The 26652-nt window shown below is 40.6% G+C and overlaps 2 protein-coding genes across 7 annotated transcripts in view; one reads left to right on the forward strand and one right to left on the reverse strand.

Annotated features, from left to right (window-relative positions):
- Positions 1 to 2517, reverse strand: part of lhpp (phospholysine phosphohistidine inorganic pyrophosphate phosphatase) — a 152261-nt gene extending 149744 nt beyond the window's left edge. Inside the window, exon 1 of the mRNA XM_072239455.1 lies at positions 2491 to 2517. Within this exon, the coding sequence (XP_072095556.1) occupies positions 2491 to 2502 (12 nt within the window). The 5' untranslated portion in view covers positions 2503 to 2517. The remainder of the gene's footprint in view (positions 1 to 2490) is intronic.
- On the forward strand, positions 1337 to 25990 carry oat (ornithine aminotransferase). Of its 6 annotated transcripts, none has more exons than XM_072239447.1 (10): positions 1337 to 1541; positions 5459 to 5657; positions 6648 to 6872; positions 8760 to 8855; positions 9118 to 9245; positions 9342 to 9464; positions 9549 to 9677; positions 10219 to 10332; positions 11764 to 11908; positions 23904 to 25990. In XM_072239447.1, exons 2-10 carry the CDS (start codon positions 5462 to 5464, stop codon positions 24062 to 24064), a joined length of 1317 nt encoding a protein of 438 aa, XP_072095548.1. In that variant the 5' UTR covers positions 1337 to 1541; positions 5459 to 5461; the 3' UTR covers positions 24065 to 25990. The 6 variants fall into 6 exon arrangements, with proteins under 6 accessions (XP_072095548.1, XP_072095549.1, XP_072095551.1 ...); XM_072239448.1 differs by lacking the exon at positions 1337 to 1541 and adding an exon at positions 1625 to 1975; XM_072239450.1 differs by lacking the exon at positions 1337 to 1541 and adding an exon at positions 2604 to 2799.
- Positions 25991 to 26652: the final 662 nt, after the last annotated feature.

Below are 26652 nucleotides of genomic sequence, written 5' to 3' on the forward strand. Positions count from 1 at the left end.
TGGTTATTGCTTAGCTCTTTTGTGACACAAATATGGCTTAATTGAGTAACCAAATGGTAAAGGTCCCTAGTGATGGATGCCTCCTAGGAGAAAGTGCTGCCAGGACTAAAGCACCCGAGTTACAAGGAGAATTGGCCACACTGGATCTTTATTTCTTGGAGTGCAGGAGAATGAGAGGTAACCTCATGGAAGTTTATCAAATCATGAGAGGTGTGGATAAGTTGGAGAGTAATAGTCATTTCCCCAGAGCTGGTGAGACCAAAAGAAGATGGCACAAATACAAGATAAGAGGGAAGAGATTTAAAGGAGATCTGAATTTTAACTTCATCACATAGAGGGTAGTCAGTGCCTGGAATGTTCTACCAGTGGAAAGTGATTGAGATGGGTACAAATGGAACATTTAAGAGAGATTTGTAGAGGAAGAGCTTGGAGAGCTATGGGCTGATGCAGGCAACTGGAACTAGAAAGGAGGATACTTTGATCAGCATGGAGCTGTGGTTGGGCCTGTTTCTCTGCTGTGTTACTCTATGATTCTATGAAGCTCAATAGCAGCCAGAACAAAGCAAGCTACTCAAAGCTGTACCCTCAGCATCCTCATTACCTACAAGACTGGAGCAAGGCTCCAATATTGAGACCTCCGCACCTGGCAGTTAACTGACACAGACAGTACAGAACCACTATGCCCAAGTGCATCAAGGCTTGGAAATAGTGACATTGACTGCACTTAAATATAGCAACACCTTTCCCAGCAAAATTGTGGGGCATATTCAACAAACCCAGTGCAGTAGTTCAAGGCAATGCCTGACCACTTTAACACCCTGTCACTGAAAAAAATACTGTTTGTTTTAAATTGGTTTTTACTTGATGATCAACTGGTGAGATTCCTGGTCAAGTGGCTAGCTTTGAACTGAAAGGTGTCAGTCTTTTTGAACATTGATGCAGCTCCAAGCATTCTGGGAAGTAAAAAAAATTCATTAAGTTACATTTATATTACTTAAAACACCAATTCTGGCCAAATTAAGGAATATGATATTATAAAACGGCCAGATTGCCAGCCTAATTTCATTACCAAGTTCTACACGGGTATCAATCTCCAATGTCAATCTAACCTCTGCAAACCATTTTTGCTGCTGGCAGAACCCTCTGGAACTTACCCAACTGAGCAGGCATCCAGTGGTGATTTGGACAACTGAGTGCAACATTTCCATTGATCGTTTTTTTCCTCTTACATCCGTAAAGGAGGCTGGAGTTATTTGCTCAGATTGATAAATTTGACGCCAATTGTGACTCCAGCTGTCCTTCTTATCGCAAGCACCAGCAGCGGTCCACCAGGGGGCCCACGTACCCGACCGGCCGCCGGTCTCACAGCAGCCGCCCGAGTCCGCGGTATCCGTTTGCCGCGCGCTCAGCCGGCGAGGCGTGCTGACGCGCGCCCGTGACGTTAACTCCTCGCACGCATATTTAAATAACCGTTGCGGTGACTACTAGCCCCCTGAGGGATCGTGAACGGCGTGGCGAGCGGACAGACGGACCAGTGACCGGTACGAGGATGGGGGCGGTGGGGAGGGGTTGATTGTGGACGAGAGCGCGGACAGGGCTCGGGGCCCGGGATACGAGGGTACAAGCGAGCCTGGGCGTCAAGTGGGTAGCAACCGAGTGCATCCCAGATTCGCCTCTCTCCCGACCACAAGCCGGATTCATTTCGGGCTTGGGCCGGGCTCGGCCACCGCCTGAAGGGGTATGGCTGACTCCGGGCATCTTGCATCCTCAGCCGCCGCCATCGTCTTGGAACGATTTGGTAGCCGTCCTCTGCGATTAATGGCAGACCCGCGTGTTGTGCCCAGGAAAAGATAATCGCCTTAGCTCTCTGCTCCAGAGCGAGGGTTCATCGGCAGGCGCTTTTACATAGCAGGTCTGCCACGCACCTTCTGGAGAAAAGCACGTTTCCCTACCTTGTTGTGGGCATTGTTTCGAAGTGAGTGCGGAAATATTTTTTTTAGTTGTTGAGGTTCCTGTTAATTGCACAGTTATTTAGAAAAAAAATGCCAAAAGGGCACAATTGCACACTGATTTATATATTTGTATCTACAGCATCTAACATTCATGAGTACGAATTTTAAGCCGTTGATTGGTCCGCATGGTTCCGGCCTCCCCAGCTGTTTCATTACTAAAAATATTTGTCTGTACGTACCGACAAGACTTGCTACCGTCCCAGGATTGAGTTTTTCCTCTGACTGAATCACAGGCAGTCTAATTACGTATTAAAGTACTTTCAATGATAATATTCAAACATTTCGAACGTTTATAAATGTTACTATTTCTGGTATTTATAAATGCATTGATCTCGTCTGGTTAGTCACAGTTGTACATTGCGCATTTCAATATCATATATTGTTGAACTGAAGAGTTAAGACATAGAACATTGTAGATTACCTCATAGTACCAGCCATGATATTTAAACGACTCTAAGATCAATCTAAAACTACTCACCATTTTTTCCATTATTCATCTAGCCAGAGGGCACTATGGCGCAGAAACTGGCGCCAGTCCATGCTACGCTATTAAACTGTTCAGTCACATCAACCCGCACCTGGGCTATGCTCCTCCCATCGATATACCAGTCCAAGTTTCACTTAAGTGTTGAAATCAGCCAGTCCAGGTCCTGCAGATGGCAAGTGACAACAAACCCAGCACTGACCCTTGCAGCAGACTGCTAGTCACAAGCCTCCAGTCAAAGAAGCACGCATCTGCAGTGTCCAGAATGATTCCAGGAGACGGGGAGTGTGCAGGAACCTTGTGGTGAGGAGTCTGGGGGACTGGGCCCGAGCCAATGTCCAACACCATTTCACCGATTTAAAGCTTCCATTGTTTGCCAATTAAAGTGACGAGTGAAATTGAAACATTGAGGTGAATGCAGAGGGTGAGCGCTAGCTGCCTGTCTTTTGATCACTGGGGAATTGCTCTGCTGGCTTTTGATCACTGGTGGGTTGGCTCGCTGCTGCAGAGGGAAAGGCGTGCCATTGTTTCTGGAGAATGTTACCTATGTTTTCTGTGTTTTGGAAATGGCCTAGGACTAGAGACTTATTTTTTTCTGTCTTGCAGTTTTTATATTGTGTTTTTGTTTTACCAATTTTTCTCATTTTTTTGTGTGCAGGGGAGGGGGATTTTGGGGGTCAATGTGTCTATTGTTTTTGTTTTTTTTTGTGTGGGGAGGGGGGATTTGGGGGCTTGATGTGCCTGTACTTGTTCATTTTTTTGTGTGGGGTGGAGGGATTTGGAAGTTGAATATCATGCTGCTGTTCCTTTAGTTTTGTGGCTATTTCAGAGTTGTATACTTTGATAGTAAATGAACTTTTGTTCTATTACTCTGGTTCCCATCCTTTTTCTAAACTAGTTAAAACTCTCCCTGATAGCTCTAGCAAACTTGCTCACAAGCATATTGGTGGTACTCAATTTCAGGTGTAACCTGCCCTCTTTGTACAGTCATATCTTACTCAGAAGAGATCCTAAACATCCACATATCTATCCCCTGCACCAATTCCTCAGTCATATATTCATCTGCTAATTCATCCTATTTTTTCCCTCACTGGCACGTGGCACAGACAGCAATTCAGAGATTATTACCTTTGAGGTCCTGGTCTTTGTGATTTTGATAAATGAGAAAGTGGAAGGTTAAGTTTTCAGACAGGAAAGTGGTGGTGGTGTGGATAGTGTAGAAGGTTACAGTGGGATGTAGATAAGATGCAATGCTGAGCTGAGAAGTGGCTAGTGGAATTCAATCCAAACAAGTGAAGTGATTCTCTTTGGAAGTTTGAACTTGAAGACAGAATACAGAGTTATTAACAAGATACTTAACAGTAGAGAAACGGGGATTTTGGATCCACATTCATAGATCCCACAGAGTTGCTGTGCACATTGATAGGGTGGCTAGAAGGTGTATGGTGCATTGGCCTTCATTAATCAAAGGATTGAGTTCAAGAACCATAAGATAATGTTGCAGCTCTATAAAACTCTGCTCAGACCACGTTTGGAATATAATGTTCTGTTTTGGTCTTTGTAGGAAGGATGTGGGAACTTCAGAGAGGAGATTCTCTCCGGAGTATCGGAGCACGAGTGGTGATTTGACAGAAGTGCAGAAGATTATAAGAGGCATAGAGTGACAGCCAGAGATTTTTTTTCCTCAGGGCAGATATGGCTAATCTGATGGGGCCTGACTTAATGGTGTTTGGAGGAAAGTGTAGGTGGTATTTTAGAGGCAGGTTTTTTTTAATACGCCTAAAGTGGTAGGTGTGTGCAATGTGCTGTTGGGTGGATGTAGAGGCAGATACATTGGGGACATTTTGAGGGACTTCTCAGATGGGATATGGCTGAAAACAGAGGATTATATGGGAGGAAAGAGTTAGATTTCTCTTATGGAATAGGTGGGCACAAATACAATATTGAACTACGCCAGTAAGATCAAATAACTGATGTGGACTTCAGAAAGGGTAAGATGAGGGAACACACACCAGTCTCTGAGGGATCAGAAGTGGAAAGGGTGAGCAATTTCAAGTTCCTGAGTGTCAATATTTCTGAGAATCTAACCTGGACCCAAACTATCAATGCAGTTACAAATAAGGCATGGCAGTGGCTATATTCGGAGTTTGATGAGATTTGGTATGTCACCAAAAACACTTGCAAATTTTGACAGATGTACTGTGGAGAGCATTCTAACTGGCTGCATCACCATCTGGTATGGGGAGGGGGTGGACTACTGCAAAGAGAATTGTAAACTTGGTCAGCTGTGTCATAGACACTTGCTTCCGTAGTATCCAGGATATATTTAAGGAGCGATGCCTCAAGAAGGTGGCATCCATCATTAAGGACCCCCATTACCAAAGTCATGCCTTGTTCTCATTGCTACCATCAGGAGGGAGGTCCAGAAGCATGAAGGCACACACTCGAACGATTCAGGAGCAGCTTCCTTCCCCTGCCATCTGATTTTGGAATGGACATTGAACCCATGAACACTGCCTCACAACTTTTTCGTTTTGATTTTTGCACTATTTCTTTAACTATTTGATATAGATATACTTACTGTAATTCAGTTTTCTCAATTATGCATTGCATTGTACTGCTACCGCAAAGATGAATTTCACAACATATGCCGGTGACATTATACCTGATTCTGGCAACATCATGGGCCAAAGGGCCTGTACTGTGCTGTACTGTTCTATAGTATGTTCTATGTTCTACTGTCTGATTAAGCAAATTATTGTGTAGTTCTGATTTTCAATATTAAATGGAAACAGCGCCTCTAGAGATAATACCAGAAATTTTAAGTTCGGGAAAGGATGAACTGGCTTGGTCTGCCTTGTGAAGAGATCTGGTGACTTACAGCTAATATACTACTCTCGTCTGTTTTCTTTTCCATGAATTGCTTAAAATTTAACAAATAATTAACTTTTTTGTCATGCAGATAATGTTGTCCCGATTCTCGCGTTACGTAAATTCCAGTGTTTCAGTTTTGAAGCAAAGAATCAAGACTTATTCTAGTGCCACAGAAACTTCATTAAAAACTGAGAAGTCAATCACTTCTGAAGAGGTTTTTGCTCGTGAAGAAAAATATGGTGCTCATAATTATCAGCCCGTCCCTGTTGCTTTGGCTAGAGGGGAAGGTAAGCATCCCAAATACTAGATCATAAAGTAAATGGTTGATTCTATATCAATGTATAAATTGTTGAATGAACGTATAAAGTTTTTGAGTTAAATACAATTATACTTTAAATTGATGGTTAAAATGGAATTAATCAAAAGGAAACACTACTGTCGGGATATCCTGATTCAATCATTTGCTGCAAGATCTCATTGGATGCAATTTTACTTAGTTAATTATGAAAGCCCAAAAATGCCATGGCGTTCCTCCTGCATGCACTTACAAATTTTGTTGTTTTTTTTTGTCTTTTTTGTATTTATTGGTGTGTATCAAGAATTCTGCCAGGTTCTTGTGAAGCTGTCTTATTTTAAACTTCAAGATTGTCACCTCTCCTGAAGCTTTGCAATGTAATTTCTAGAACCCCTCTATTGTATAGTTAATTTGTGCACAGCCATAAAATCTTTTGCCGGATATTCATTGCAAAACTAAAATTGACTTGGTCATAAGTAAAATAGAAAGTGAACATGGTATAATATTATGACCTTGGAGTTTCCTCTGATATATAATAATATATCAATAATATACTGCTTGGCAGTATATTATTGTTTCAGACTTGCTGAGCATAATCTTCAATTGTCTCTAAATTTCTTGATTTCTTTTTAGCTTTTTAACATTTGTTGAGTATAGAACTTAATGTCCTTTACATATTCCTCTCCAAATTCTGTGTGCTCCTTTTGTGGCCACTCATTATCAGGGTCGCCTTTTGTAATTTTCATGCATTCTCTTTTGCTTTTTAGCTTGATATTATCTGCAAGTTCAGCCAGATTGTATTGAAATGTTATTAGATTTCATTAATTCATCTTGTAATAGAAATGTATAGTACAGGAGGACTTACCCCTTTAGTCCCTAAAGCTTGTTGCTGAATTGAATATCCTTGTTAACATTAAAATAGTGGTCATCAAAAATAATTAAGCCAAAATATTTAAATTAATTGCTTTGATTAATTTTTCAGGTATTTATGTATGGGATGTGGAAGGCAGGAGGTACTTTGATTTCCTAAGTGCTTACAGCGCTGTGAATCAGGGACATTGTCATCCAAAGATTATTGCAGCACTTAAGTCTCAAGCTGATAAACTGACTCTCACTTCTCGAGCTTTCTATAATGATGTACTGGGAGAATATGAAGAATATGCCACTAAACTGTTCAACTACAAAAAGCTGTTACCAATGAATACTGGTTAGTGCTTAATAGATTTTTTTTCCGGGGAAAATAGGTGGATTTCTCCAAGTTTAAGTTTGTTTCTTGGTGTCATCTTCATTTTGCCAGAAAATGGCATCTTTATAAAAAAAAATCCACAAAGTAGATACTTGTCTTCTGCTCAGTGATGATCAGCAAAGAATTAAGAACAAATATATCTTCAATTTCTTCAGCTTTATAAAGCAGCTGTTGATGCTACAGGACTTGATGGATTTCAATCTGTCATACTCTAAAAGTTTAGAGATTTCTTTTAATAAATTAACCCATTTAAATACCTTGCAAATATTGTGAGGCTTGTAATTCACTGATTCTATTTCATTGGTTGATCTGCAGCAAGCTACGTTATTGAATGGTTCAAAGAGAAAATTTAGATTTTGGAAATTAGCTGATCATTTTACTTAGGAAATTCTGACGATAGTTCAACACAACAAAGAGATGTGTTGTAAACTTGGAATTCCAAACTGTCTCAAACTTGTACACCTTCAATCTTCAATTAAGCCACCAGGAATTGTGTTGAAGACCTTGCTGCTGTTTACAGTAATTTGATGAGCAGTGACCTAGTTTTCCAGTTCATTGCAAGATGCACAATATTGTGTATGGTATTTGTCAAATATGTACTTGAACATATTTCAAATCAGCCATAATGTTTTAAAAGGAAAGTGAATTATCTCAGACACTCATTGTTCATTAAATCAGTTAGATTGTTTAAATGTATTATTCCATTTGACTGTGGTTTACCTATTGTTTAGAGGATTAAAATGAGAACTTTTAAGCATTGGACATTACCAATTTTGAACTAGCTGAATTGCCTTTAATAAGTTTTCCTTTGGTTATTATTGTTTGAAGGTCCATGACCTGCCAACATTGAACCATGATTTTTGTTTGCTGATTCATATCAACTGGCCCAAGTTCATTGTATATACTGGATTTGTGTATTTTGTTACTCTAGTAAACTCTTCGTTAGTGATTTCTGATAAAGGTCCAGAACCTTGTTCTTTAATGCCTATATTTATGATTGTATGAAAATGATGCAGCGTCATTATCTGAAAGGAAATGTATGCAAACTCCTGAGACTGACATGGGGAGAAGCTAGAAGTTGTCTACAACTTCCTCTGACTATGAAACTTCAACTGATAATTCATTTACCTTGGATCGGGAGGGGTGGTTTGGAGGAAGAGAAAGGGAAGACAAATCAATCCCCATTTAAGATTTAATTGATTGCTAAGATGATTTGCATGGATTCAATGGCAATTCATTAGCGACTTGTTACCTTCTGAGGAGAAGGATGTCATGGGATAGTGTAGCAGTTAATGCGATGCTATTGCAGCTCATTCCAATCTGGAGTTCAGAGTTCAATTCCGGCACCATTTGTAAGGAGTCTGTACATCCTCTCCTTGGAATGTGTGGGTTTTCCTCGGGTGTTTTGGTTTTCTCCCACAGTCCAAAGACATACCAGGTAGCTTAATTGGTCATTGTAAATTGTCCCGTGTTAAGCTTAGGGTGAATCAGGTTTGTTGGGGATTGCTGGAGAACCGACGCTTGAAGGTTCTGCTCCACACTGTATTGCTAAATTAGTAAAATAAAAATGAGCATCCACCAGATTGGGAAGAGAAATCATAAACGTGGAAGATTCTGCAGATGTTGGAAATCTTGAGCAACATCTACAGTGCTGGAGAAGCTAGCAAGTCAGGCTTGAAATTTGGCAATTTTATTTTTTTGTTCAATCATTTTCTAGCTCTTGCACTTCGGCTTCTCTTGTTTTCCATAGTAATGTAATAATTTGTGCTTAAATTAATTTAGCATTTTTGATAATTGTTTTGAAAATTTGATTTATTCGAAGAAATCAACTTAAACATTTTGCTTTAGGTGTTGAAGGAGGAGAAACTGCGTGCAAATTAGCCCGCAAATGGGCATATGAAGTTAAAGGAATTCCTAAATACAAAGCAAAAATCCTTTTTGCTGGTAAGATTTTAAATTAAAATCCATGTGATCTACATTAACTTAGAGGAATGTGATTGTTATTTAATCATTATTCAGATCTTAAAGGCCAGTATGAAATTGTAGGGGCTGTGTAAATTTAATACTTGGTGTCTAGAAATTAAGTTTTATGGGATTTAGTTCTCAAATCAGCATCATAATACAAATATTTTCATTTTTATTTTATTCACATGTTTGATTCCTGTATAGAGAAACTCCTTTAAACTCCTTTTCCCCTTTTCTTCAGCTGGTAATTTTTGGGGTAGGACTATGTCTGCCATTTCCAGTTCAACAGACCCCAGTAGTTATGAAGGATTTGGCCCATTTATACCTGGGTTTGAAATTGTTCCATACAATGATCTGCCAGCAATAGAGGTATTGAAAACATAATTTAAATTGTTTTGATTCAGTTAATATTTTGTTTTGATTTGGTTTAAAATTACTGTTAATTAATTCTAGCTCTTTTTTTAGCGTGCATTCCAGGACCCTCATATGGCAGCTTTTATGGTGGAGCCAGTCCAGGGAGAAGCTGGTGTTATAGTTCCAGACCAAGGTTATCTTCAAGGAGTGAGAGAATTATGTACAAAATATAATGTGAGTTATAAGAGGTTGTATACTAGTTTAACAGTCTACTGAGTTCGAACAGGAAGGACTTTTAATTTGATTGTGATTGAACAGGTGCTATTCATTGCGGATGAAGTGCAAACTGGGCTGGCTAGAACTGGTCGTAGACTGGCATGTGATCACGAAGATGTTAAGCCAGATATTGTTGTTCTCGGAAAAGCTCTCTCTGGAGGAGTGTATCCTGTGAGTAATGTCTTGCTAGGCTTCTAGATCTGTTAACTGTCAATAGTGGGCAAAGTTAAGAGTTTCAAGAAAGATGAGACATAGAAGCCTGTTGATATAGCTTATCCACTTGAATAACTATTGAGAAATTTTTTGAATCTTTAATGATGGTGTCAGAGTTCCCTAAATTCAGTTGACTTTGAGAGGGGCAACATGGTAATTTAGCATGTGATTTTTTTTCTAAAGTGTGATTAAGTGGACTGTCCAAGATTTAATATTTATGCTCCAGAAAGCATTTATTGGTCTTTCATAAAATACTGTGGTCTAAAGTTAGTTAGTTATATTGAAGGCAAATTAATGATACAAATGGGATGAAAGACAGTATGGATAATTTACTTAAAATTAAAGAATTTTGGCCAGATGTGAATCTGAGCTACTAACCATTCACTGTTTGTAAACTTTGGTAGCTGAAAGTTTGTATTGATTTTGATCATGTTTGTAATAAAAGTTCCCTTTAAGAAAGATGTAGCTGGTAATTTCAAACTAATAATTTCCTTTGCAGGTTTCAGCTGTTCTATGTAATGATGAAATTATGTTGACCATCAAACCAGGTCAGCATGGGTCTACATACGGTGGAAATCCATTAGCATGCCGTGTTGCTATTGCTGCTTTAGAGGTATGTCCAAGACATGAAGACTGGGGTCAGTTACAGCATGAGTTTTAAAATCAGTGCAGGTCCAATTCATGCAATAAATGCTACTTCCTTTATTTGATTCCTGTAACTTGTTCTGCTGGATAATAGTTCCAGTGAATAAGGATTAAAAAGAGTCAATTGTACTGTAAATTTAACTAGTCTATATTATGACCAATTGGCCCACTGTTCCTAACAAAGAGCTAACTCAGTATTTGATTCCTAATCCAGCTGGTCATAGCTCTTGACATCCAAGCCTCTATTGCTGTTTTGGTAAGAAAACCTAATAATTTTGAAAACTGATATCCTGTTTTCAACTGCAATGCTCTCAATTGCTTGTGCCCCCCACTACCTTCTGTGTCCTAAAATCCACTGATACCCTAAATGAAAGCTTCCTTGTAGTCTTAAATATCACAAGACTAAATGCCTAATTTCTTTATGGTTTTAAGTAAACGCTTTGGAATGCTCACTTAATCATTGTTATTCATAGTATAGTTAGCATATTAAAAAAACAATAGAAACCAGTGATGGAAACACGAGGAATTCTGCAGATGCTGGGAATTCAAGCAACACACATCAAAGTTGCTGGTGAACGCAGCAGGCCAGACAGCTTCTCTAGGAAGAGGTACAGTCGACGTTTCGGGCCGAGACCCTTCGTCAGGACTATAGATAAAAAATTCATCTTTACAGTAGAGGAGACTGTGGATAGACATATCAAAATGGGAATGGGATGTGGAATTAAAATGTGTGGCCACTGGGAGATTATAGATTAAAAAAATTCATCTTTTCATTATATTACATTATACCCTTCCAGGTGAGGCGACACTTCACCTGTGAGTCGGCTGGGGTGATGTACTGCGTCCGGTGCTCCCGATGTGGCCTTCTATCCACGGCCTCCTCTACTGTAAAGATGAATTTTTTATCTGTAGTCCTGACGAAGGGTCTCGGCCCGAAATGTCGACTGTACCTCTTCCTAGAGATGCTGCCTGGCCTGCTGCGTAAACCAGTGATAGAGTGTGCTTAGGTCTTTGGTGCCAGACTGGCAGAGTTTTTGGTCTGTTGGATGTTATTACTACTAATAATCCAACACATTTATTCATCTTTAGTTTTACCTTGCATTGTAATGAATTATCCAGTGAATCTCAAGTTAAAAGGGAATGTGGGAGTCATGGTCCTAGTGAGGGGATGGGAAAAGTGCTAAACATCTGAGTCAATACAGAATCATCTGGTTTTCCGAAAGGTTGGATGGCATTTATTGGATTTACTATATTTGATAGGATGGCATCTTAACTGCTTTGGCTAGTTAGACAATTTTTATTACATGTAGTAGAATTTGAAAAAGTAAGGAATGACCAGGCTAATCTTGTTAGTTTGGTATTTTTCTTTTGCTGCATTTCTTTGATTTGAAATACCTAGGTCCTTGAAGAAGAAAAATTGGCAGAAAATTCTGAGGAAATGGGAATGTTACTGAGAAGAGAGCTGATGAAATTGCCATCAAATGTTGTGATTGCTGTACGAGGAAAAGGATTATTGAATGCCATTGTTATTAGAAACACAAAAGGTAGAAACTTTCTGTGAACTCTCATATTGACTTATTACTGTATTGTGTCCTGTGGGGGGAAGAAAGTGTTATTCTGCATGGTGTTGCATAAAAACCATGTTGGTCACTAATCTACAGCTGCTCTCTTGGTCCTCCAGATCTCTGTGATCTAATGACCAGTCTGGTCTTTTGCCTGTGTTTCACAATACAACGGTTATTGTTATCTGCAAGGATTAGGGGCATGGATTTCCTGCAGTAAGCAAAAAATGCACATCCCATTTAAGGCTCTATCTTTTATATGCGATAGGTCTACCCCTCCCCCCAGCATACATGTAAATATGCTTTAAAATAGTATGCATTAATAAACATAAAAATATGAAGTATATGAAATGAATTAACATTAGCACGAATCTGCAGATAACCTGAAAGTTAAGTTTAAATATCCCAACCTGCTGACCTTGTTATCAGGTACAATGTAATGCTTTATTTGGAATTGTTCATTTTTATAAACCCTGTTCTTCAATCTCTATCTACAACTGACAATTGGAAGAATTGAATTACAGTGCCTTGAAAAGTATTTAACCCCCCCCCAACTATTTTCACATTTTCTAAATTTAAAATGTATTCAAGTAGCATTTTTTAAGCTAATCTGCAAAACATTGTAGATCATGTCAAATCAAAAGAAATTCTAAAAACCTGTCAACAATTTACTCAAAATTAAAAACCAAAATTGAGGCTGGCAGAGTATTCATCCCCTTTGTAATTACTGCTCTATGCTAACTTTCCTCAGGTGCCATATGTTACCATATTAACTCACCCAATTGTTGATGTAGAAAATTGGAGGATCACCTGTTTTCAATCAATTCATAAGAACAAATAGCCCCTCTCTGTAACGTCCAACAGAGTAGTAGATTTTCAACAGACCAAACCAAAATGAAGAGAAAACAACATTCAATACAAGTCAGGAAGATGGTAATAGAGGCACAATTCTGGGGAATGGTACAAGAGCATCTGAAAGGCTCCGAACATACCTCAGAGCTCAGTGCAGTCCATCATGAAAAAGTGGAAAAAATATGAAACCACAGCCGCACTTCTGGGTTCAGGCCGGCCCTCTAAACTGAGTCGCCAAAGAGGAATGGCTCTTGTAAGAGGAGCCACCGTGATGCCAGCTGTCACTCTGAATGAGTTCCAAAAGTCAGTGGGTGTAAGTGGAGATGACATTCATGGCTCCGCAATCTCTAAGGCCTTGTACAAGAGGGGTATTTATAGAAGAATGGCAAGGAAGAAGTCCTGGCTTAAAAGCATATCCTTGCCTGCAAAGACTTGGCAAAGTGTCCTTCAGAAGATACTGTTAAGATGTAGAAGAAGGTTTTGTGGTTGAATGAGACCGGGAAGTGCAACTTTATGGCCTCAAAACTAAGTGGTACGTGTGGCGTAAATCTAATACTGTGCATCAACTAGGTAACGCCATCCCTACTGTAAAGTATGGTGGAGGTAGAATCATGCTATAGGGATGGTTTTCAGCAACAGGGACTGGAAATCTAGTCAGGATTGATGAGGAGATGAATGCTGCTAAATTCAGAGAGATCCTGGATAAAAACCTGGTAGCCTCTGCCAAAAAGCTTAAACTGGGGAGGAAGTTCATCTTTCAGCAGGACAACAACCCAAAGCACATTGCCAAAGCAACCATGGAGTGGCTTCAAGTGAAGGAAACTGATGTCCTTGAGCGGCCAAGTCAGAGCCCTGACCTTAACCTGATCAAACCTCTCGGAAGACCTCGAGATTGCGGTCTACTGCCACTCCCCAACTATCTGGCACAGGCTGAGCAATTTTTCAAGGAGGAATGGGACAAATCTTGCTCCATCATGTTGTGCAAAACTAGTGAAATTAGCTTGGAACAAGACTTGCAGGCAGTCCTTAAAGATGTAGGTATGCAGCAAATTGCAGGTAAGTCAACACAATTGTCTCCAGACTGCTTGTTGAAGTTTGGACCACTAATCATTTGAGTAGTCATTGACGAGTTGTACAAAAGAAAAAATGATAGCAATGGATTATCACAAACAAGCAGATATAATACCTGGAAGTGATAAACATGAATAAAAAGTACCACTTTTGCGGAGGAAGATAGCATATATTTGTATCCCGTGGTGGAAAGAACAGATGTTACCATTAATCCTTACAAAGAATACATAACTGAGCTCTACTTCTGTGAGGTAATTTGGGTTTTCAAGGGAACTCTTTATTCGTCCATTGACAGAAAGGATAAAGTTTGAGTTGAAATAAAAGTGAAGTCAGCACTGATTTTTTACTAACATTTAGAACTGAGAACATAACCTTGGGTTTTAAACAAGGATGAGAATTGTAATGTTCATATGTTGGTGAACATGGAGCAAATGTGAGCTGAAACAGAAATGAACAGTACTTGCTGTGTTAGGGTGCAAAGTTTTGGGTGAGTTCATATTTTCTAGGAGAGAGGAAATGAGATGTTTGGAGGGTAATAAAAATATAATGGGTCTTTTCTAACCTGGAATTGTTCATTAGAAGCATCATTTGTAAACAAGAGATTCTGCAGATGCTGAAAATCCAGAATAACACACACAAAATGCTGGAGAAACTCAGTCAGGCAACATCTATGGAGAGGGAATAAATAGACTGTCAATGATGTAACTTCATAGTTAAATTACCTGAAAGTCTGTATTCATGCTGAATAACAAATAATGCAATCTTTTTTGATACACCCTATCCTTGTTATATGCGAGGGATACGTTCCTCGAAGTTGATGCATAATGTGAATAATTATTTAAATGGAGAAAATAGGGATGCGTTCCAGAGGGCTTCCTAAATGTTTTATTTGTAACTTATTCACATTTTTGTACCAATACGACACAAAAGCAGTGCTACAACATTTGTATTATATTTAATTAATTTAAGGTACTATTCAATGTAATAAATCATAGAAAGTTAACATCCTGTGGTGTACAGTACTCACCAACAGTGGCAGGTGTGTTCGGTCCAGGAGATGAGTGGTTGTTGTGGTGTCGGGCAGCTTTGCACGGATAAGGTGGATGGTTGTGGTCATCAGGATAATATCAAGCACAGCAAGGGGTGAAGGAAGACTCACAAAACTCTTAGAACTGCCGGCAGCAGAAAGATTACAGCGATTTGCATAAAGTGGTGAGGGTTGTTTGCTTGGCAGCATTTTGTTTTAAATTTGCTTGTAGGGGAGAAAGGTTGATGGCAGGGAATGACTGAAATTCTGACTCCATTCTAAACTTGGGTCCATGTCCATCGCCATTTGTGTCAAGTGTTCCGACTTCCACCATTCCCTCACTGTTGGTAAACTCCCGGGATTTTCAAAATCGTCTGTTGCTTGCAGCATCTGAGAGAGAGTTTGCCGTTATAAAAAAAATACGTACGCCTTGAATGTGGATCACACCGGTCGAGTGGTTGAATCAGTGATGTTGTGTTCGGCAGCAGGAAACGCACTGTTATGTTAGGATGAATGCTGTCCAAATGTTTAGGATGGGCTGGCGCATTGTCAAGCAACAAAAGAACTTTAAAGGCAAGATTCTGTTCCCGTCAGTAGCGTCCCAGAGCTGTGTTACCTTCAGCTGATGCCGCACTGTTTATAATTTCCAACTTTTTTTCCCAAGTGTTAAAGCGGTTCTCTGCCCCTCGGCTGACGGCCCAGGTCATGACATCGGACACTTGGGAGGCATAATTAAATATTTCAAGCACAAAATCACTGCTCCGTAGGTAAAACCAACAAAAGTTGTAAGATCGTGCATCCACACCTTGCCAAAACCAATGCGAGAGTGGCAGGAGAGAGATTGTGAGGCGTGCGCACCTGACTTGTATTGGCGGGAAAGCAGTGCTCCTTGCATAACTGTGAATTTTGGACGCATATAATGAGATGTTGGTAGAAATAGGTTCCTTGCATAACTGTGAATCCGCATAGTCTGAAGATGCATATAATGAGGATAGAGTGTATCAGATAAGACCAAAAAACATAGGAACAGAATTAGGCTATTCCAGAAAAGGATCTTTTCTGGTTGGCTGCTAGTGACTAGTGGTTTTCCGCAAGGGTTGGTGTTGGGACTGTTTCTTTCTATGTTGTATATCAACGATTCAGATGATGGAATAGATAGCTTTGTTGCCAAATTTGCAGATGTTACGAAGATTGGTGGAGGGGCAGATAGTGTGGAGGATACAGGTAGGTTGCAGAAGGGCTTAGATTTGAGAATGGGCAAGAGAGGAAAATGAAATACAATGTTGGAAAATGCATGGTCATACACTTTGGTAGAAGAAATAAATGTGCAGACTATTTTCTAAATGGGGAGAAAATCCAAAAATCTGAGATGCAAAGGGACTTGAAAGTCTTTGTGCAGAACACCCTAAAGGTTAACTTGCAGGTCAAGTTGATGATGAGGAAGGCAAATGCAATGTTAGCATTCATTTCAAGGGCTCTAGAATATAAGAGCAGGGATATGATGTTGAGGCTTTATAAGACACTGGTGAGGCCTCACCTTTGAGTATTGTGAACAGTTTTGGGCTCCTCGTCTAAGAAGAGATGTGCTGGCATTGGAAAGGGTTCAAAGAAGGTTCACAAGGATGTTTCCAGAAATGAAAGGGTTATCATATGAGGATGGGTCTGTATTCGCTGGAATTTAGAAGCATGCAAGGAAACCTCATTGAAACCTTTTGAATGTTGAAAGGCCTAGACAGAGTAGATGTGGAAAGGATGGTTTCCTATGGAGCAGGAGTTTTGGACAAGAGGGCACAGTCTCAGGATAGAGGGGCATCCATTTAAGACAGATATGGAGAAATTTCTTTAGTCAGAGGGTGGTGAATTTGAGGAATTTATTACCACAGGCGGCTGTGGAGGCCAGGTCATTGGGTGTATTTAAGGCAGAGCTTGACTGGTTCTTAAATGGACATGGTACCAAAGATTACGGCGAGAAGGCCAGGGAGTGGGGCTGAGGAGGGGGCAAAAAAGACTTAGCCATGATTGATGGAGCTGACTCGATAGGCCAAATGGCCTAATTCTATTCTTGTTTTATGGTCTTATCTTTCAAGAGTCAGAGCTGACATGGTTGTGGAGAACTGGAAAATTACAAATGTCACTCCACTCTTCAAGAAGGGTGGGAAGCAGAAGAAAGTGAATTACAGGCCAATTAACCTGATCTCAGTGGTTGGGAAGATATTGCAATGGATTGTTAAGGATGTTGTTTTGGGGTACTTGAGGGCACATGACAAAATAAGCCAAAGTCTGCATGGTTTCCTTGAGAATTGGTGGATGTTGTGTACTTGGATTTTCAGAAGGCCTTTGACAAGGTATGACACGAGGCTGCTAAACAAGGTAAGAGCTCAGGTTATTACAGGAAAGATACTAGCATGGATTGAGTGTTGGCTGATTGGCAGGAGGCAGAGTGGGAATTAAGGGATCCTTTTTGGATTGGCTGTCAATGACTAGTGTTCCACAGGAGTCTGTTGGAACTGCTGCTTTTAACATTGTACGTCAACCATCCGGATGATGTTGATAGCTTTGTGGTCAGGCTTGTGGATGATACAAAGCTGGGTGGAGGGGAAGGTAGTGTTGAAACAAGCTGCAGGACTTAAACAGATTGGGAGAATGGGTAAAGAGGTGGCAGATGTAATACGGTGTGAGGAAGTGTATGGTCATGCACTTTGGTAAAAGAAATAATAGCATAGACTGTTCCCTGCGGGGGATGCGCAGGTCCTTGTGGAGGATTCCTTGAAACGGTTTCTCAACCAGGGTTCCACGAGAGATCGTGATTAAGATAAGTAAACATTTTTTTTTACTTTGTGTGATGCACAGTGCTAGTATGTGCAGTGTAGTCAGTGTCAGAGCAGTCCCGTTCGTAATCTCATTAGAGGTCTCTCAGCCCAGTATGGCAGTGCGCAGTAGGACTATGTTTATTTGGTTGAGTTCTCTCCCTCCCATATTACCTTCCCCAACTTTCAAAATCAATTTACAACCTTTATTTAAATTAAATCTACCAAGCCTATCTTTAGAAAACTTAAATCCTATTTTGGCTTAAGTCATTTATTTAACAGAAGTTTATTATGTTTACATCATGAGTTTTTAAAATTTATGAACAGGAAAGAAAGGGATTAATTTCAGGAAAGGTAAGCTAAGCTTAACTACCTGTTTTTTTTCCCCAAGAAAGTTTGGCAAAAAATTCATTCTCTACTCAAAAAGCATTGTCAATTATTTTTGTATTATATCTACAACTTGCTGATCACGCCAATGTACTGTGAGCTGTAGCTATAGTAATTTTTGCGCGGGGGTTCCCTGAGACCTGAAAATTATTTCAAGGGTTCATCCAAGGCAAAAAGTTGAGAAAGGCTGCCCTAAAGGTTGATTTGCATGTTGAATCGGTGGTGAGGAAGGTGAATGCAATGTTAGCATCCATTTTGAGAGGACTCTAATATAAAAGCAAGGTAATGTTGAGGCTGTATTAGGCGCTGGTGAGGTCTCACTTGGAGTATTGTGAGCAGTTTTGGGCCCTTTAAGAAAGGATGTGCTGACGTTGAAGGTTCAGAGGAGGTTCATGAGAATGAAAGGGTTATCATATGAGCAGTGATTCAAGGCTCTGGGCCTGTACTTTTTGGAATTTAGAAGAATGGAGGTTGGGGGGGGTTGAGATTTCATTGAAACCTATCGAATGTTGAAAGGCCTAGATAGAGTGGATGTGAACAGAATGTTTCCTTTTGTGGGCAGTTTTGGACCAGGGCCCACCCTCAAAATAGAATGCCATCTATTTGGAGCAGGAGTGAAGAATTTCTTTAGCCAGAGGGTAGTGAATTTGTGGAATTTGTTGCCATAGGCAACTGTGGACGCCGGAGCGCTGGGTGCATTTGACATAGAAATTAATCTGTTCTTGATTTGAAAGGTTGTGAAAGGTTATGGGAGAAGTTAGGAGAATGGGGCTAAGAAGGAAATGATCAGCCACAATGAAATGGAGGAGCAGACTCGATTGACTGGCCTAATTCTGCTCCTCTGTCTTATGGTCTACTTCAGCTTTGGGATGTATCTTTCCTGTGCCTTCATAATTGATCCCAGAAATTATTGCTATTCTGCTGTCAGCCCTGCTGATATCCCCTTCCACTCAACTTTGGCCAGCTCCTCTCTCATGCCTCTGTAATTTCCTATACTCCACTGTAAAACTGATACATCTGATTTTTAGTTTCTCTTTCTCAAACTGCAGGGTGAATTCAATTGTATTATGATCACTGTCTCCTAAGGGCTCTTTTTTCTTAAGCTCCCTAATCAAATCTAGGTTATTACAGAGCACCCATTTCAGAATTGCCATTACCCTAGTGGGCTCCACTGTAAACTGCTCTAAAAAGCCCATCTTGGCATTCTACAAATTCCAGCTGGCATCAAGCATCAACCAGATTTTCCCCAATCTATCTGCATATTGAAATCCCCTATTTTTATCATAAAAAGGGAGGAATGTTGCATACCTTTTCTATCTCTCGTTGTAATTTGAGGCCTACATCCTGGCTACTGTTTGGAGTCCTGTATATAACTCCCATCAGTAAACACAAGGAATTCTGCAGATGCTGGAAATTCAAGCAACACACATCAAAGTTGCTGGTGAACGCAGCAGGCCAGGCAGCATCTCTAGGAAGAGGTACAGTCGACATTTTGTGCCGAGACCCTTCGTCAGGACTAACTGAAGGAAGAGCTAGTAAGAGATTTGAGAGGGGGAGAGGGAGATCCAAAATGATAGGAGAAGACAGGAGGGGGAGGGATGGAGCCAAGAGCTGGACAGGTGATTGGCAAAAGGGATATGAGAAGATCATGGGACAGGAGGCCCAGAGAGAAGGAAAAGGGGGAGGGGGGGAAACCCAGAGGATGGGCAAGGGGTATAGTCAGAGGGACAGAGGGAGAAAAAGAGGGGGGAGAGAGAGAGAAAGAATGTGTGTATATGAATAAAGAACGGATGGGGTACGAGGGGGAGGTGGGGCATTAGCGGAAGTTAGAGAAGTCAATGTTCGTGCCATCAGGTTGGAGGCTACCCAGACGGAATATAAGGTGTTGTTCCTCCAACCTGAGTGTGGCTTCATCTTTACAGTAGGGCAGGCCGTGGATAGACATGTCAGAATGGGAATGGGACGTGGAATTAAAATCTCCCAGTGGCCACACATTTTAATTCCATGTCCCATTCCCATTCTGATATGTCTATCCACTGCCTCCTCTACTGTCAAGATGAAGCCACACTCAGGTTGGAGGAACAACACCTTATATTCCGTCTGGGTAGCCTCCAACCTGATGGCACGAACATTGACTTCTCTAACTTCCGCTAATGCCCCACCTCCCCCTCGTACCCCATTCGTTCTTTATTTATATACACATATTTTTTCTCTCTCTCCTTTTTCTCCCTCTGTCCCTCTGACTATACCCCTTGCCCATCCTCTGGGGTTTCCCCCCCCTCCCCCTTTTCCTTCTCCCTGGGCCTCCTGTCCCATGATCCTCTCATATCCCTTTTGCCAATCACCTGTCCAGCTCTTGGCTCCATCCCTCCTCCTCCTGTCTTCTCCTATCATTTTGGATCTCCCCCTCCCCCTCCCACTTTCAAATCTCTTACTAGCTCTTCCTTCAGTTAGTCCTGATGAAGGGTCTCGGCCTGAAATGTCGACTGTACCTCTTCATAGAGATGCTGCCTGGCCTGCTGCGTTCACCAGCAGCTTTGATGTGTGTAACTCCCATCAGGGTCTTTTTACCTTTGCATTTCTTTATCCAAAGGACTCTACACCTTTTCATGTGGGAAAATGAAGTGATAAGAGCTACAGAAAGGTAGATACCTGGGTGACCCTCAGAAGAGGGAAAGGGAACAGGCAGCCAGTGTAGAAGTGCCCCTGTGAATGTTCCACTCAATAAGTATACTGCTTTGGATACTGTTGGAGGGACCAACCTACCAGAGTGAAGCTGCAGCAACCAGGTCTCTGGCACTGAGTCTGGTTCTGTCGTTCAGAACAGAAAAGGGGTGAAGAGGAGTACAGTTGTGATAGGGGGACCAGAAAGCAGATTCAGTGGATGTGAAAGAGACACCCGGATGGTATGTTGCCTCCCAAGTTTCAGGGCAGGGATGTCTTGGATTGGTTCCAAGGCATTCTAAAAGGAGGATGCATACCACTGATATCACTGTAGGTAGAAAAGTGGATGAGGTCCTGAAGAGACAATATAGGGAGATAGAAAACTAGAAAGCAGGACCTCCAGGGTAGTAATCACTGGATTGCTGCCTGTGCCACATGCCAGTGTGGGTAAGAATTGGATGATTTGGCAGATGAATGCATGGCTGTAGAGTTGGTGCAGTTTGCAGGATTTTAGGGTTTTGGATCATTGGGATCTCTTCTGGGGAGGGTATGACCTCTACAAAAAGGACAGGTTACACCTGAACCAGCTACACTTCTAGTTCCTTTACACGGTCTCTAAGGAGCTGCAGCTTGGTGTATTTAATGCAAATGTAATCTGGAGGTCTGTCAGAGCTCCCACATCTCACACAAGGAGCATACCACGATGTCCGAGCCCACTCCCAGTGTACCAGCTATGTATTAACAGAAAAAAAAATCTAGAAACCTGCATACTTAGAACCTCCGCCTGTTCTTGCCCATGCCTGTTGAGACAAAAGTTGACCATTTTTAACACTGGCCCACTCTAGCAATGGCTGCTCTGCTTACACCTCTCGTCTTTTCGTTGATTCTATGTTGATGCAGCCGGTGAAAAGAGCCAAAAGCACTGGAATTATTTTTAAACCTCACACTACCTCACTAACGAATGACAAGCGATGTATGACAGTCTGTTTAATTTCTGATGTTTGAGAAGGGTGACATGGTAGCATACTGGTTAGCACGACGCTTTACAGTTCAAATGACCTGGGTTCAAGTCCTGCTGCTGCCTGTAAGGAGTTTGTACGTTCTACCTTTGACTGCGTAGTTTTTCTACTGGTGCTCTGGTTTCCTCCCACAGTCCAAAGATGTACTAGTTAGTAGGTTAATTGGTCATTGTAAATTGTCCCTTGATTGGGCTTGGGTTGAATCACAGGGTGGAGTTGGGGGAGGGATGATTGCTGTGCGACACAGCTTGAAGAGCTGGATGGGCCTATTTGGCACTGTATCTCAATAAACAAAGTAAATAAATTGGAAGTAGAATTGTACAAATTGGTTTTAGTGCTATTAATGGGCAGAGTATGCCAGGACGTTTTTTCCATTTTAAGTTCCGGTAGCTATCTTGGAATATCATAGCAGTGTTTGATCCTGGGCTTTGTGGAGCAATGCAGTTCTGGTTATTGTCAAAGCTGGCCTTTTTATATCTTTGATTTAATCAAATTGGCTGAAAAAATTGCCAATATGATTTTGACTTGGAAGTGGCTGAGCCGGCACTTTTCCTGCAGGTGCTTCCAACTGACCTACATCAGAATCAGATTTCATATCACTGGCATATGTTGTGAAGTTTGTTAACTTTATGGCATCAGTACAATGAAATACATGATAAACAGATTAAAAAACTGAGTTACATTAGGTATATATCTATATCTATTATGTAGTTAAAATAAGTAGTGCGAAAAGCAGAAATAAAAATAGGTGGTGTTTGTGGGTTCAATGCCCATTTAAAAATCGGATGGCAGAGGGGAAGAAGCTGCTCCTGAATTGCACGTGTGTACCTTCAGGCTTCTGTACCTCCCTCCTGACGATAACAGGGTGAATAGGGAGTGTCCTGGGTAGTGGGAGTCATTAATCATGGATGCCGCCTTCCTAAGCCACAGTTCCTTGAAGATGTATTGAATACTATGGAGACTAATACCCATGGACCGAGCTGACTAATTTTACAGGTTTCTGCAGCCTACTTATTTCTGTCTTAATGTCCAAGAAAAAATCTGGTTCTATCTTTGTGCAATATGTGGGAGTTTAGTGTGATCTAATTGAACATCTTGTTGCTTGTATCGTACAAATGATTTAGATTAGATTAGATTATGAGGACACGCAGTCCTCTTTTATTGTCATTTAGTAATGCATGCATTAAGAAATGATGCAATATTCCTCTGGTGTGATATCACAGAAACACAAGACGGACCAAGACTGAAAAACTGACAAAAACCACATTATTATAACATATAGTTACAACAGTGCAACAATACCATAACTTGATGAGGAACAGTCCATGGCACAGTAAAAGAGTTCAAAGTCTCTCGGAAGTCCCACATCTCACGCAGACGGGAGAAGGAAGAAAACTCTCCCTGCTATGCCCGACCACAGTCCGACTCTGAGAGTTGTCCGAAAACTTCGAGCTCTGATCAGCCCTCCAACACAGAGTACCAAGCACCATCTGTATCTGAACACTTCGACCTCAGCCTCGGTCGCCAGCAGCAGGCAAAGCCGGGGATTTTAGGGCCTTCCCTCCGGAGATTCTCGATCGCACAGTAACAACGGCAGCGAAACCAGGTGTTTCAGAAATTTCTCCAGATGTTCCTCTGCTTCTCACATCTGTCTTCATCAAATCAGAATTGTCCACGGCCTCTATTTAACAGAAACAATATCATTTTACCGGAGAGCTGCATCGCGCAGCCATCTTCTCCTCCCGATTTCAAGTGAAATATCTCGCTACAAAGTGTTTTGGGAAGCACTGGAACTGAGAAGGGTGTTATATAAGTGTGAGCCTGTTTTTATTTTGTCTGGGTGACATGTTTGATTTTGCCCCTTATTGTTTTACTTTGACCAAGATTGTTTCATGCTATAAAATGAAATGTAGTTAGTAGGAAATGAGTGATAGTTCTACAAAATGGAAATTTGTCCCTCTTCTCCCTGAACTGGTCCAATTTGCCAACATTTCCCCCTTATCTCTAAATATTTTCTTTCCATGTTCCTGTCAAAATGACTTGAAGGTAAATATAAAGCTAAATGATAAAATACAAACATATTAAGATGGATTTTGGACAAGCACAAAAAAGAAATCTTAATTTATTGAATCTTTTGTTTCTTATTTCAGCTTTTAATGCCATGGATGTTTGCCTTCGCCTACGTGACAATGGTCTGCTAGCTAAACCAACTCACGGGGACATCATTAGACTAGCACCGCCTCTTGTGATCAAAGAGGATGAAATAAGAGAATGTGTTGATATCATTCAAAAGACCATTTTGTCTTTTTGAAGAAGATGGAACCTATTATACGATGAGTTGTTTCTTTTCAACAAGATGGTATCTGTTGCTTATTTTCTAGCAGTTTCTTTGAAATTGTCAATATTCATCAATCTTGTCTCAAATAATCGTACTTAAATTTAATTTCAATTAAATAATACACACTTAACTGATGATACAGTGGATTTTTTCTGAATTACAAACCAAATTTAAATTCTCTGAAATTGAAGTCTACTTGCTGTCATTAAATTAACAATTTATAGATTCTATACATCTATCACGATGGAAATGCTTTTGTCTTGACAAGATTGTCAAAATTGTGTTGTAAAGTTAGTTTATTTATTTTTTTGGCATAATGCAAGTTTAAATCATCTCATTAAGAATTTTTTTGCTTTGTCCATGTTGCTAAAGTATTGTAGAAGAGAAACATCTTCCCATTTCTAACACTGAGACACATCATCATTTCTGTGTTCTTAATCTGTAATCTATCAACAATCAAAGTGAATAGCATGTTGAGGGCATCTTTGATGTAAGAAACTCATATTTGCTTGTAATTTATTATTTTAAAATATGATTATACTTTGAGGACATGGTCTCAACATGAAGGCAGTTAATTTTTGTCTGAATACTGAAACAGAATCCTTGTTCTTCAATAATATCGAATAATTTTAGATCAGAAAATGATAAGTTGGATGAAGTATGATTTAATTAACCGTATTTGCCATCTTGTAACTTATAGCCTGCATGCAATTAAGCTGTCTAGAGTTTGATCCTGGATATGACACAACTCATAGTCCTAGAAGACTACAGCACAGAAACAAGCCTTTTGGCCATCTAGTCTGTGCCAAGCTAATAATCTGCCTATCCTATCAACTGGCATCTGGATAGCTCTCCATACTCCTCCCAACCATGTACCTATTTAAGTTTCTCTTAATAATTAAAATCGTGCCTGCATCCACCACTTCCACTGGCAGCTCATTCCACACTCTCACCACCCTCTGAGTGAAGAATTCCCCCTTGTCATCTCCTTAAACGTTTCATTTTTCACCCTTAACCCATGATCCCTATTTCTCGTCTCACCCAACCTCAGTGCAGAAATTCTGCTTGCATTTACCCTCTCTGTACTCCTCATAATTCCGTATGCTGCTTATCAAATCTTTCTTCATTCTTCTATGCTCTAGGGAATAAAGTCCTAAACAATTCAACTTTTCCCTATAACCCAGGTCCTCAAGTCCCGGCAACATCCTTGTAAATTTTCTTTGCAGTCTTTCAATCTTACTAGCATCTTTCCTGTAGGTAGGTGACCAAAAGAGCACACAGTGCTCCAGATTAGGTCTCACTAGCATCTTATGCAACTTTCAACATAACATCTTAACTCCGGTACTCTGATTATTAAAGCTAGTGTGTCAAAGCTTTATGACCCTCTACCTGTGATGGTACTTCCGAGGAATTATGGTTCTGTATTCCTAGATGCCTCTGTACTTCGCTAATATCTCTGCAGCTGATCTGCCGTACTGTGTGGGGAGAAAAGTTATTAGAAAACATTGAAATGTTGCTAAATACTAGAAATATTGTACCATTTGGCCTCAAAGATGACAAATGTTAATTCAGTTAGTGGATGTCATGGATGTGAATGTAGGTACAGTAAGGACTGCTCTTCTATTATTGACTGGGCAAAATAAATAACTTGCTACCTTGCTACTTACTCATTGCTGGTAGCTGGCAGAATTTTAGGATGTTTCTATGAGATTTGATTACATTATACTATAGAGTAATTGCAATAATGTTGCACTAATTGAGTTCAGTTTTGTAGAAAAACCCTTGGATACTACTGTAACAGTGATTTTGCTTATCTGTGCAAGAACAGGATGTTCATTATGTACGTAGTATCCTTGGATTAATAAAGGTTTGCTAAATAAGGCACTTTTTATTATGCAACATTGTTGACCATTAAGCTCTTCCATGTAAGACTCGTATTTAATAGCTTGTGTAGGCATACCTTACAACAGGGGTGTCAAACTCATTTTAGGTCACAGGCTGGATTGGGCAAAATGCGACTTCATGCGGGCCGGATCAGTTGTGCGCATGCTCCCACAGCTTTCGTTGCCTTCGTTTTTTCAACCTGCTCTCATGTGTCTCAGTCTCTGCTGTAACTACAAAGTGTTTCACTTTATGGATTTCATTTCTTATGAAGAAGATTGCTTTGCAAGCATTATTTTTATGATTGGTATTAACTTAGGCTACAAGATAGTTGTGATGAGAGAGAGAGAGAAAAAACAATGCTATTTTGGCTAAGATTGTTTTGGGAGCCACACCCTTTCCATTAATAAACCATTTGAAATCGAAGCAACACACATCAAAGTTGCTGGTGAACGCAGCAGGCCAGGCAGCATGTCTAGGAAGAGGTGCAGTCGACGTTTCAGGCTGAGACCCTTCGTCAGGACTAACTGAAGGAAGAGCTAGTAAGGGATTTGAAAGTTGGAGGGGGAGGGGGAGATCCAAAATGATAGGAGAAGACAGGAGGAGGAGGGATGGAGCCAAGAGCTAGACAGGTGATAGGCAAAAGGGGATACGAGAGGATCATGGGACAGGAGGTCCGG

This window comes from Mobula birostris, chromosome 21 (assembly GCF_030028105.1).
Source record: "Mobula birostris isolate sMobBir1 chromosome 21, sMobBir1.hap1, whole genome shotgun sequence".
Lineage (NCBI taxonomy): Eukaryota > Metazoa > Chordata > Chondrichthyes > Myliobatiformes > Myliobatidae > Mobula > Mobula birostris.

Excerpts from the sequence above, each read along its gene's own strand:
- oat (XM_072239446.1), top strand. Across the intron at positions 6,873-8,759 it reads GCTGTTACCAATGAATACTG|GTGTTGAAGGAGGAGAAACT; the intron begins GTTAGTGCTTAA and ends ATTTTGCTTTAG. Across the intron at positions 9,678-10,218 it reads TCTCTGGAGGAGTGTATCCT|GTTTCAGCTGTTCTATGTAA; the intron begins GTGAGTAATGTC and ends TTTCCTTTGCAG.